At 43.7% G+C, this 13,490-nt stretch overlaps 1 protein-coding gene across 6 annotated transcripts in view; it reads right to left on the bottom strand.

The window, feature by feature from the left end:
• Nucleotides 1–9,139: 9,139 nt before the first annotated feature.
• Nucleotides 9,140–13,490, bottom strand: part of OCIAD1 (OCIA domain containing 1) — a 28,755-nt gene continuing 24,404 nt past the window's right edge. For 2 of the 6 annotated variants that reach the window (XM_021711174.1, XM_008055617.2), the window contains exons 8-9: nt 12,284–12,436; nt 9,140–9,662 (exon numbers count right to left, since the gene is read on the bottom strand). In XM_021711174.1, coding sequence (XP_021566849.1) covers nt 9,625–9,662; nt 12,284–12,436 — 191 coding nt within the window. In that variant the 3' untranslated portion in view covers nt 9,140–9,624. Of the gene's footprint in view, nt 9,663–12,283; nt 12,437–13,490 lie in introns of those variants that run through there. The other 4 variants (XM_008055619.2, XM_008055618.2, XM_021711173.1 and 1 more) reach the window with 3 other exon arrangements.

Genomic DNA, 13,490 nt, shown 5'->3' with positions numbered 1-13,490 from the left:
TCCTTGTGACTCACTCATTGAAATTCTTCCTGGGGACAACCTTCTTTCAGGTGCCCTCTTGCTGTGGAACTTTTCTGTCTTAATAAATCCTACTTTCTAAAAAAAAGAAAAATGCTCCCTGGGAAGGGTCTCAGTTGAACGGGGCATCGCACCATGGCTTTCTGCTCTTGAAGAACATATTGGGGCTGGGGGCGGTGGCTCACTTTGGGAGGCCGAGGTGGGAGGATCACTTGAGGCCAGAAGTTCAAGCTATAGTGATACAAAAAATACAAAATTTAGCCAGGCATGGTGGCACATCTCTGTGGTCCTAGCTACCAGGGAGGCTGAGGCGGGAGGATCGCCTGAGTCCAGGAAATCAAGACTGCAGTGAATTATGATTATGCCACTGCACTCCAGCCTGGACATCAGAGGGAGACCCTGTCTTTAAAAAAAAAAAAAAGAATGGATGGGCATGGTGGCTCATGCCTATAATCCCAACACTTTGGGAGGCAGAGGCGAGAGGATTGCCTGAGCCCAGAGGTCTGAGACAGCCTGGGAAACTTGGTGAGACCTTGTCTCTACAATTAAAAAAAAAATTAGCCGGGTGTGGTGGCATGTGCCTGTGGTTCCAGCTACCTGGAAGGCTGAGGTGGATCACCTAAGCCCAGCAGGTCGAGGTTGTGAGCTTGAGACTCTGACTCAAAAAAACCCCAAAACAAACAAACAAAAAACACATGTTGGGAGGAGTCCCCCACACACAAAAGAGGTGCTCCCATCTGAGGGCGGAAACTGAGTCTTCTGTGGCTGATTCGACCCTTTCTCTTACTCCGCTTTTTCTTAGACTTTTAAGTTCTCTGATGGAGGGCAGGAATGAATGCCGAGGAAGCTGGAAAGTCATTACTTGAAGGTGAATGTGCATGGAGACAGGAACATGAGGCCAGTGTGCTTCCCTCTTAGCATAGGAAAGGCTTCCTCCAAGGAGGGCTGAGATTAACTTCAGGAGAGGGTCATGAGAAACTAGCTGTCTTCTTAGGGCTCCGTGGTCACAAGTATGGGGTATCTTGGAAACACCCTCATCTTCTGGTTACCTACTTGGCTAAAACTGCATGCACTCGAGTTGGCACTTAACAACGGGGTTCTTGTGTGTACTGCTAGTGGCCTGAGAGAATAGGCCGGTGTGGTGGCTCTTGCCTGTGATTCCAGTACTTTGGGAGGCCGAGGCAGGAGAATTTATTCAGCCCAGGGGTTTGAGATCAGCTTGGGCAACATAGCGAGACCATGTCTCTCTATAAATCAAAAAAATCAGCCAGGGGTGGTGGCATGCGCCTGAAGTCCCAGCTACTTGGGAGGCTGAGGCGGAAGGATTGCCTGAGCCCAGGAGGTTGAGGCTGCGGTGAGCTGTGATCATGCCACTGCACTCCCACCTGGGCAACAGAGTGAGACCCCAACTCAAAACAAAAACAAAAAAAATAAAAATGAAAACACCTTCCCAGGTTATCCCTCCTTCTCCCAAGGAACAGTTTATTTCCGGGAAGAGTCACTTGAAGAATTAATTCATAGAATGATAAACTCAGAACTTGTGGAATTTCAGAGACAGCTGATGCAACTCCAGGGGTCATGCTCCCATTCTCCTGTCAGGTTTGTTGCAAGAAAAAAAATCCTTCCATATGGGAACATGTAGTTTGAGGGTAGGTTATCTGAGTCTGCACAGAAACCTCCCTCATACCTTTGCAAAGAGAATAACTCCCAAATGGTCCCTGTTTACATACAAGGGGTGCATGCTCATGGTAGGGTTTACTTCATACATCTTGAAGCCTGGACCACAGAGGCAAAAAGGGAAACTTCGTTACAAGTTAATAGTGAAATATTTTATTCTTTTTTTTTTTTTAGACATAGGGTCTCACTCTATCACCCAGGCTGGTTTACGGTGGTATTATCATAGCTTACTGCAACCTCCAACCCCTGGGTTCCAGGGATGATCCTGGCTCAGCCTCCCAAGTAGACAAGACTACAAGCATGCACCACCATGCCCAGCTAATTTTAAAAAATCTTTTGTAGGGGGGCACACAATATCAATAAGGGAACTGATCTCAAACCAGACAAAGTGGGGACCAAGGGAGGCCCAAACTTTACCTGTATGATGAGGACCTTATCCTGAATTGTACCTCATATCTTTAAAATAAAATAAAAAATAAATTTTAAAAAATCTTTTGTAGAAACAGTCTCACTACGTTGGCCAGGCTGGTCTTGAACTCCTGGCTTAGTGATCCTCTTGCTTCAGCCTCGCTGGGATTACAGGTGTGACTGTGCCCAGCTAATAGTGATATCATTTATTTTTTAAACATTAAAAACATTTGGAAGTTTTATTTTTTACATGAATATTAAGTGTAAACTTCCTTTTATATTACATACTCTGTGTTTTCAGTTAATTAAGTTCTGTTTCTGTAAATCAGAATGCAAAGTCAATTTCCTGGCTTCTCGGGGAAGCAGTTAACTCTTGGCTCTGACAACCAGCCACTGGTGATTCTTTGTATCTCAGCTATTGGCAAAAATTCAGAACAGGGCACATTGCTCTCCTGCATCTCAGAAAATGACTTCCCAGGGATCTGAACATTTTCACATTGCTGAGCACAGCGAGCTGATGTTGGTTTGGTGTGTGGTCCTGGGGAAAGGCATGCTTATTATGGCTGAAAGGAGCTTGTTTTTCCTGCTGTCACTGTAGTTCTGTCAAATCAGGTCTACTGCTCAGGCCTTCTGCTCTTTCTGCATGGGGAAGTCACTCACCGACGCAGTTTATCGTGGTGATCTCTCTTGGTGTGAAGGGAAATCAATAGTCCGTCCAGGGAGTTAGGACTCTGCCGCCTGCCAGTGGTACCCACAGGAAGCAGGTGCTGGGGAGCACCTCTTGTTCAAGGAGCAGACCCTGTGTTTAGCATTTTGCAGTGACCAGCACTCATCTCAAAACTGGTCAGAAGACTGTGAAAGCTGTGCCTTCATAATGCAAAAAGAAAACACACTTGCACAAAGAAAGGACTCACAGGATTTCATGGCGGTGAAGGTTGGACATCGAGCCAACCTCATGGGCAAACTCTTCCTGCGATGATATGGACTGATATTCTAGAGTGAAGAAAATGGGATATATCCCGTTATTTGGAATTTGATGAATGAAATCTGAAATTTAACATTGGTACTTTATCCATGGATGTACCCATAAGAAGAGACAGACTTGGTGTCTGAAATCCACAAACCTGGCCTAACCTATCCGCAGTTTCTCTAGACAGCGGAGTGAGAGGTTTCTAGCAGGGAAGACACTGAGAATGAGGGTGATCTTAGCCATCTAGCAAACATCATGATGATGTCTTCAAGTCCATGATCCTTCTGGCACTCGTGATGTCCAGTCATGTGTCCCTGTCTTTGCTTACACAGGAGTGAATGATGAGAAACGATCCTTTCAAGAGACCTTTAACTTCCTTTTTTTGAATTTTAATTTTTAAAATAAAGATAAGGGTCTTGCTACATTGCCCAGGCTGGTCTCGAACTCCTGGCCCCAAGAGATCCTCCTTGGGGATCGAAAGTGCTGGGACTACAGGCATGAGCCACTGCGCCCAGGCATACTTTTATTTGCTAAGGCATGAATCAAACATCCCACCATTAGCTAAGATGGTCATTTGTTCCTAGATCTTGTCTTAGTTTGTGTTTGATCCTGAAGTTCATAACTTGCTGCTATAAACTGTATTTTGCATAAAATGTATTTCACGAATGGGCTCGGTGGCTCAGCCTGTAATCCCGCGCCTTTGGGAGGCTGAGGTGAGTGGATTGCCTGAGCCCGCAGGTTCGAGACCTGCCTGGGTAACTTGGCGAGACCTCATCTCTACAACAAATCAAAAAATCAGCCGGGCATGGTAGCACGCGCCTGTAGTTCCAGCTACTCGGAAGGCTGAGGCGGAAGGATCGCCGGAGCCCAGCAGGTCGAGGCTGCGGTGGCCGGGAGCAGCCACTGCACTCCAGTCTGGGTGACAGAGTGAGACTCCGACTCAAAAAAAAAAAAATGTATTTCACAATTTATAGAATAGTGAAATAATCCTTTTGTATGCTTCTCTTATCAAAATACATCAGATTTTCCAGGAAGATTTTTTTTTCTTTTTTTTTTTTTTTGAGTTGGAATCTCATTCTGTCGCCCAGACTGGAGTGCAGTGGCCGCTCCCAGCCACCGCAGCCTCGACCTGCTGAGCTCCGGCGATCCTTCGCCTCAGCCTTCGACCTTCTGGGCTCCGACGATCTTTCCACCTCGGCCTTGCGAGTAGCCAGAATTACAGGCCCGCGCTACCACGTCTGGCTAATTTTTTTGATTTATTGTAGAGATGAAGTCTCGCCTGCCCAGGCGGGTCTCGACCCGCGGGCTCAGGCAATCCACTCATCTCAGCTTCCCAAAGGCGCGGGATTACAGGTTGAGCCCCTGAGCCCGGCTTCCAGGAAGATTTATATGTTATATATATTATACTGTATATTACATATACAAGTATAAATATGCAGCACGGGATAACTGTATATGCTTATATTTTTTAAATTCTCATCTCCTTTTTTTCTTTTTGAGGTGGAGTCTCACTCTGTCACTCAGGCTGGAGTGCAGTGGCATACTCATGGCCACCCCAGTGTTGACCCACTGGGCTCCAGCAATCCTTCCACCTCAGTCTTCCAAGTAGCCAGAACTACAGGTATACATACCACACTCGGCTAATTTTTGATTTATTGTAGAGACAAGGTCTCACCAAGTTGCCCTGGTTGGTCTCGAACCTGTAGACTCAGGCAATCCACTCGCCTCGGCCTCCTAAAGTGCTGGAATTACAGGCTGAGCCACAGAGCCCGGCCAAAAATTCTCATTTAAACATATCTTCTCTTCCCTTGCTATCAAAACAGGTGATTTATCTATTTTCTGTTAACATTATGAAATAAACATTTGTCTTGAATGATTTGATTAGATGATGGAATGTGAGGCATATGTCACGGAGGTGACTTCTTGGTATTCAGATGATGCAGTCTGTTAATTGACAGAAAACTTGTCCATTTTGGAACCCTACTCCCAGATTTCAGCTATAAGATTCCATGTTATGGACATTTCAAGTTGGTCGAGATCTCAGTGATGAAGAGCCTGCCAAGCCCAGGCCAACAAGGTGACTGAGTGACACCAGGCCAGTGGCACGTCAAGCTCACAGGTATCTTCACAAATGTGCAGGCCACTGTTGTCCAGTCTTTCCAATTTTTAATGCAAACAAGTACAGGTTTTCTGTGAAATCTGGCTTTCCACTATCACATCCCTGCCTATATTCAAATACAGAGTCCCGTGCTGGTCAGGAAGTGTCCTCAGCCCTAGGAACACAGCAGTGACCATTAAGGGTCCCTCTCTTCCTGGAGTTTCTCATCACCAGTTCCTGGCATGGCAGCCCTCCCAGCCCTCTACCATCCACTGTGGAAGTACCCTCTGCACTCCTGGGGTGGGATTTCAGGACTTCCAAGGACCCTCCCAAGGAGAGGGCACGCAGTGCAGCGCAGCATCCCGGCTGGACTGGCTTGTTCTTCAAAGGTCTCAGCCTCCCCGTTTCCAGACCAGAAATGCCCACAGGACAGGAAGTGAGGCTTTCCCTTATCTCTCATCTCTGAATCCCCAGCAGGCCTCTGGCCAATCCAGGCACTTCATGAATGTCTGTCAGCTTAAACCTGTGACCTCCCTGGGGCTACAAACACAATTCTCATTCCTTTCACAGAATGGCTTCTCAATACTGGAAGCCTGTCTCTTGGAATTCTGCCTAAAGACCCCAGTTTTATCAACCACTGGACCAATCCTATCACAACCTGGTCTTGGACACACTTTGGTCTGTGGCGTCCTCACACTGACTCCAAAAATGCATCAACCTGTTTGGACAAGAACAGGACAATCATACCTTTTGTTTCAGGCACTAGAAATGTTGGTTGGCAAGAGTAAATTCCCACCAGGCCCTGTGCCACAAACCCAGGCCTCCCTCATCACTTACCGGCTACCTGGTTTAGGGTTATTTATCTGCTCTGGGCTCTGGTTTCCTCATCTGTGAAATGGAAATAGCATCAAACTGATTCGTTGCTCCTGAGAATTAAATAGGCTGATACTTACAAAATACTGAGAACAGCACTTGGTTCACAATCACCACTCAAAGGATGGTAGCGACCACCACCAGCATGGATGCAGCCTGAGAACATGTCATCGAATCACACAGTAGCTTGTCACTGGCCCCTCTGTGCCACGTCCAGACCTCTTGCTCCATAATCTCCATGTCCTTCCTGCTGGGAATGGGGGAAGACTCACCTGGCTTCTTGACCATGGGCTTGTGTGACCTTCCTTAGGTAAAAGGTGAGACTGAGACGGAGTGTGCCCCAGTCCCAAACGTGGGCCTCGGTCGCCCCATCTCCCTTCTGAACATGCCCAAGACTGGATGCCCAGGCCATGGCCTGTAAACGGACCCCAGCCCCATCATTGCCCCAGACCTAATCCCAGGGGTAAACCCCCTGCCCCCATCAACCAGGGCAGTTCTGCTGTTCCATTAAATCCTGGCCCAAAGACTTGGCAACTGGAGCAAGTCGTTGCCATAACAGAAACCTCAAACATGCCATTCATTTGGGACCAAGTGGCAGATGGATGCTGGTGGGACCTTAGGCTGTCAACAGCAACCTAATGGCCTTGAGGAGGGTCGGCAGAAGGCTGAGGGCTGGCAAGGGGGACGCTGATGACAGAGGAAAGTGAGGCGCACACTCCTGGGGGCTGGAAGGAAGGCCCTCTCCAAGCAGGCAGCAAGTCTAAACATCACCGAAAGGGAGAATGCACCTGGTGAACCTGATACAGCTAAGACGTTCAGGTAACGCAAAGCCTGGGCGCTGGCTTTCTTGAGCTGAGTAAGCGAGGGGAGAGGCAGTCTAAGGAACAAACTGTTCAGTTCCCCAATGGGCAGAGGAAGAAACACCAAGTCTCAGAACGGGCCTTCGTACCGGGAAGTGCCCTCATGTTTAGAAGTGGCTTCTAGACAAAGACCAGATCCAAAGGGGCCAGCAAGACCCTCCATTCAGTCAGGCGCAGTGGCACACGCCTATAATCCCAGCACTTTGGGAGGCTGAGGAGAGATTACTGCCTGAGCCCAGGGGTTCGAGACCTGCCTGGGTAACTTGGCGAGATGGTGTCTTTACAATAAATCAAAAAATTAGCCAGGCATGGTGACGTACACCTATGGTTCCAGCTTCTTGGAAGGCTGAGGTGGAAGGATCGCCTGAGCCCAGCTTGTTGAGGCTGTGGTAACGGTGATCAAGCCACTGAACTTCAACCTGGGTAAGTGAAACTACTATTCGAAGCAAAACAAAACAAAAAAACGCTTCCATTCAAGGCCTCGAGAGATGAGGTGGCTTAGGCCCTGCACAGACATGCACCAGCCCTCCACCTCTTAGGTATGCCTCCTCGGAAACCCTGCCCAAGGCTTCTTGGAGTCTTAAGCATGCCATTCATCAGTTTCACAAGGAGCCAGGACATAGAAAAGGCTGTTTCTAAAGATTTCAGTGGGCTGCTGTGCCCAGGATGGATCATCAGTTGACACATGAGACATTCACAGATTAAAACAGTCACATCGGCTTGGACAGGGATGTATAGACAAGGGGCCTTTGGATCCACTTCTGCGAGAACAGGCTAAAAAACACGACTGGGCTGCACATGCGAACTATGCCATAGACAAGGAACGTCCCAGGGCAGGGCTCAACAGCTGGGCGGAGCCTGGGAGCCATGTCCTAACCCCAGAGGCCACAAGGTGGCTGGACATGGCCCTGCTTTAGATAAGGAACACCTTTCCTTTTGAATGGAACACTTGGAGTAGAGATGTTAGGCCTAATAGGTTACTGTACTGGGGTGAGCAGTGCAGGTCACTCCTGGCCCAAGTTCAGGTCTTAGATGAGGAGTCACGGGGGAGCCTTGTCCTTACCTGCCCCAGCTGGGGGAGGGCTCTGGCTTGGAGCTGCCATACGGGCCAACAAGCGGAGTTCTGAGAAGGGGACACATTCATCGTGCACTCGAGGGATGTTTATCACATGGCCACACTGTCTACCTGTGATTTGGAGCATGCCTGGTTGGGAAGCCTGTGTGGCTGCCATTTGACGTGCAGGCTTGCATGGAAGTCACACCATGGGACTGGTGGCTGTCACACGTAGAATACAGCCTTAAACATGTTTGTGGGTGTTGCACCGGAGCCCTGAACAGTCCTACAGACATGGAGGGTGTGACTGCCCTGAGCACGCACACCACACCACGAGGAGCCCAAGGCACTGAGACACAGGAAAGCCCTGGAAGGCAAGTCCCGCCAGGCCTGATGCACCACACCCATTTCTGCTCATCCCGCATCCCATCCGGCTGCCAGCCTAAGGGACCCAGGGCCCGACCCGCTAGCCGAAGCCTGAATTCCTTACTCACATAAAGTTGAGAGGTGATAAATGACTGCTGTTTTAAGCCACTAAGTTCTGGGATGATTTACAGCAACTGTTAATGAAAAGGTATTTCTGGAAGAAACATAGCATACGAATAACTCAGATGAGACCATAATTTTATGTTCAATTCACTGGAACCAGAAACAAACAAGGTAAGTGATGAAGAAAATACAGTTGTCCCTTAGATTTGCAAGGGGCTGGTTCCAGGCACCCCAGGACACCAAAACCCACAGATGCTCAAGTCCCTTGTAAGAGGGTATCACCTACGCACATCCTCCCAATCTTTAAGTCTTCTCCGGACCACTTGCAATACCTAATGCAATTGTTCAATGCTGTCTTGTTCAAGGAATAATGACAAGAGGTCTGTACACATCAGTACATAAACAATCACCTGTTTTGTGTTCCTGAATGTTTTTGATAAGGTTCCTTGGTTGAATCTGTGAATGTGAGACCCATGGGTATGCGGGGCCAACTGCCTATCAAATACTGTGCCCTTGAAATTGGTAGAGTTCCTGAACACAACCACTTGGCGTTTTCAAAGACATTTAGATCTTTCCTGTACATGGATTTACCTAATGAACATCTACCATATCATTCCCACTCACGGATGACATGCCAGCCCCACAGAACACACTCACTACAACAGCACGAATGATCACTCACCAAGTCAAAGTAACATCCATGTTCCTTTACATTTTATTTGCCACAAATATTAAGGTAATACAGCAAATACTGAATAAAGGCTTTTAATAATTTTTTGGTGTAAAGCGTAACACTTATAATGATGCTTGCTCCCCCCCACCCCAATTCAACATGCAGATAGCAGTAATGTTCACATATGTTGATTCTGGAGCATTACAATCTCTCGACAGTTGTGTAAGAGCATCTCTGCCCTGTAACTTTAAACAATTTCACAGACTATATGATTGTGGTATAAAACCACCATTCACATCACTCCTCCCCAGGTGAGGACATTTACACAATATTAACACTAAAACCTCTGTTTTTTACAGCATCGTAAATCAAACCACAAAAGCCCAGGATCTTGTTGTAAATGTGTTTATGAAGACTGCAGAGCTCAGGGCATGCAGGAACTCAGGACCACCCGGATGGAGCTGGCCACTAACCCTCCTCCAGCAGGTCCAAGGATGGAATGTTTCACTCATCCCAAGTATCTCCGTATTTGTTTACTTTGACTGGGAAAAAAGCACAAATAATTGATGATTCCAAACAGTAATAAGTAAAAGGCACTATTATAAGTGTTATGTTCCTCTCATTTGAGGAAAAGCACATAAGGGCCAAGCTGTGATTATAAAAAGGGGCTGGCTGGCTGCCTGGGCCTAACTACAATGCACTGTATCGTGAACTTACATAAACACTTGGTCCTCTAACAGCCTTTTAGCAAGTAAATACAACTCTCATTTTAAGGGTGAAAAAGATTAGTAACTTGCCCAAGGTGTAAGCCCTAACAAGGAGAAGTGAGATTTGAAAACAGGTCTTCTTAGGTCCAAGGCCTGGGGATCTTTATATCTTTACTGTAAGTGTGGTATATATTATAGCATATACAAAAAGAAAAAAGAAGAAAAAGTAAAAAGACACTTGGATTTTCTCCACAGAAAATACAGTAATAAAAATGGTCAAGTCTTCAGGGTGGCTAATTCAATCTTCTCTCCCATGAGTTGTGATACCACCACGGGAAGCAAATAGCTTCCAATATTCCAATATCATACATAAAACTTGATCTTAAAACATGTGTCACTCTCTTTTCTACTTTTCCTTTTTAGCTTCTCTTCCACTTAACCTCTGTCTTCAGAAGACCCAAGTAAACATACAATGTTAAGCTTATTGCCGTGATGCTTGTCAAGGAATACATGAAGTCAAAATTATTTCATTATTATAGTGACTCTTTTCCAAAGGGAATTTTGTCTTTTCCCTTCGCTTTCATTCTGAGTATATGAGAGAACTTTCTAGATGCTAAATAATGTGTGGTAACATTGCTCTGACAGCAAATGGAATACATGCTTGGGTTTTAAAAATTTCTCAGCAGTGGCCAGGCACGGTGGCTCATGCCTGTAATCCCAGCACTATGGGAGGCAGAGGCATAAGGATTGCCTGAGCCCAGGAGTTCGAGACCAGCCTGGGCAACTGGGCGAGACCTCGTCAATACAATAAATCAAAGAATAGGCTGGGCATGGTGGCACACACCTGTGATTCCAGCTACTTGGAAAGCTGAGGTGAAAGGATCACCTGAGCCCAGCAAGTCAAGGATGCAGTGGCCATTAGCATGCCACTACACTCCAGCCTGGGCCACAGAGTGAGACTTCAACTAAAAAATTAAAAAAAAAAAAAAAAATTCTTCAGTCTTAATTTCTAATTAGATAAATAAACAAAAGCTGACAACTTAAGTGATACTTTCTGATTCAGTACTAATGTCAAATTTTCTGTTTGGATTCAATATTCTAAATAACCACTAAGCTATTTCATAACAGGTCTTTGCTTTAAATTATATAAAACGCAAAAAAAATGCAAAAAAGAAAAAAGGAGCTTTCCATTACAAGAAAAACAGCCTCCATCATTCCACAGTACTGTATCACGCAACAAAACTTCAAAACTGTTCACGGTCAAAACCACAGATGCTGAATTCCAGCAAATGCTAAAGGTCTAACACATTTCTTTTTCTTAATGTATTACTGTCTAAGATGCAATGAAAATATTCCATTTCTGACAGAGTACAAAGTACTATGGTGTGCAAACATATAAAAGATTATAAAAATTAGAAAAATACTACTTTCTGCTCTCATGGAGCTTACAGTCTAAATCTTCAAATTCATTAGTAGAACAAGGTACCCTAAGTCTTTACATTTTAGAGTAATGGATGCATAAAGTTTATGTTAAGTTTTTTAATGACAAACATTAACAAGTGTGGTAGATCACAAATCCATTTCAAAGTCAGATTTTTACATCAATAGTGACATAGAATTATAATTGTTATAGAAACAATTCTAAATGAAACAACCACTAACAATCAGAAATAAAGTTAGCTCTAAAAAATAATCATTAACAAATACTGACAATTTTTGTATTCTTTGTGGCATGAGACTGTCAAAACGGTACAAAAGATACTTATTCCTTCCTTTGATTTTTAAAGTAATAATTTCTTAAGAGAGAAATCCTAAGATTTTACACTGAAATAGTTACAAAACCCTATTCAAAATGCTATCTTCCTTAAAGGTAAACTTCTGTGTCAGAAAATGTACTTTGGGTAATGTACAGCTGTTTCAAAAGGACCTAAAAGAAACCATGATTTACAAATTTACAAGTAATTATTTTTAAAAAGATTTTGCTGAAAAGCCAAATTCCTCTTCTGAAAATTCCCTAAGAGCCAGTAAGGCATATGACTCATTCTTACTACTCAACCACAGCTCTGTGGTCCTGCCAACAGTGGCATCACCACCCAATACCAATCTCAGGTTGCCAGATCTGGCTCTGTAATAGATGCATCATTAGGAAAAGACAATCAATTCCCAAGGCAACTTGTACAAGGGAAAAACAGCCAAGTGGGTATAGAATTTCTATGTTGTATTACAAAACTAGCCCACCATCTTAAGCCTATTTGGACTTCATTATTTTCTAACACAAAATGATCTTTGGAACACCTTAATATGAAAAAAACTGGTAACTGAAATAACTATTCTTTACAAAATAATTTGAGTTAACTGCTTTAAGAATTAAATCACATACTGCTATAATTAATGTTTTAAACTAATGTTTCAGTCTTTGATCCTAAGGAGTAAAGTGTCGGACTGAACTGTCATACCTTCTTTTTTGGGCACTCTTTCCTGCATAGGCCTGACTGAGGGGTCAGTCTTTTGTGTTAAAGTTACTTCATATGACTCTCTGTTCTTATTCCTTAATTCCTCATATGTAATATTTTTTCTTTTAGGGCTTTCTTCAAGGTTGGGATCAGGTCCTAAAACAACAAACAGTTAATAAATGGTGATAAAAGGATTTAGATAAATCCAAAGGATAAATCCAAAGCAACTAAATTTTACCAATGCTCCTTACCTACAACCAGAATAAAACAAAGTGAAACAAAGGATCAAATTATTGCCACCATCCCAAAGGCACTATACCTTCCCTATGGTAACTATAAAACCAAAATCGACTGCCTCCTACACATTTAAGTATTTATTTCTAAAAATTAAAATCAATATCAAACACTTTAAGAAAAATTAAACCATGGTCAGAAAGATGGGTATATATCATAGTATATAACATTACAACTTAAACTCATAGCAATGCTAGTGTTTTAAACTGGAAAGTTATTCCTACTTTGTTTGGAATTCAAGAGAAATATACTTTACTGATAACAACTGAGTAAAGCTTGACATAGTATAGATTTTTAGTAGTTTTTCCATAGGAAAATTCTGCTATAACCACAGACTCTCTGTAAACAACTCCAGCCATTTTTAAGTCATTTATCATCATTTTGGAATTTAAACATAAATACTTAAAAATAACTACTGAAAAATATAAAATATAGCCTTTAATCAGAATATGCATAGTTTTCAATCTGGTCTAACAAATACAATGCTGAGGCAGAAGAAAGTGTCCACTCTAATTTTGGCCTGGAAATGGCATTTACTCTTTATTTGTCCCAAAGGGATCAAAGTGTGAATATTATATATTATATCAGAGTCAAATGATGTAAAAATAATCAAGTGGTTACCCTTAGTATTAGTTGACAGGATCATAGTGAACATGGTTTATAAAATGTGTAAACAGTTTTAAAAAGACCATATAAACATTAAAAGGAATAAGCTAATGCTAACAAAACATTCAGTGTAACAACTACTTAACTTACAAAGTCTTACACACCACACCAAAAATATTAATTGCCAAAGAAGTTTCCAATGAGACATACAAATTGGACATATCCTAACAATATAATCCCATTAATTAAAAATTTTTAAAAGACAGTTTTCATAAGTGGCACTTATTTGGAACTCAAAGGTGAGGTCATG

This window comes from Carlito syrichta, unplaced genomic scaffold (genome assembly GCF_000164805.1).
Source record: "Carlito syrichta isolate Samal-C Ts95f unplaced genomic scaffold, Tarsius_syrichta-2.0.1 Scaffold301894, whole genome shotgun sequence".
Lineage (NCBI taxonomy): Eukaryota > Metazoa > Chordata > Mammalia > Primates > Tarsiidae > Carlito > Carlito syrichta.
This window is presented reverse-complemented; position numbering and strand designations above follow the sequence as displayed.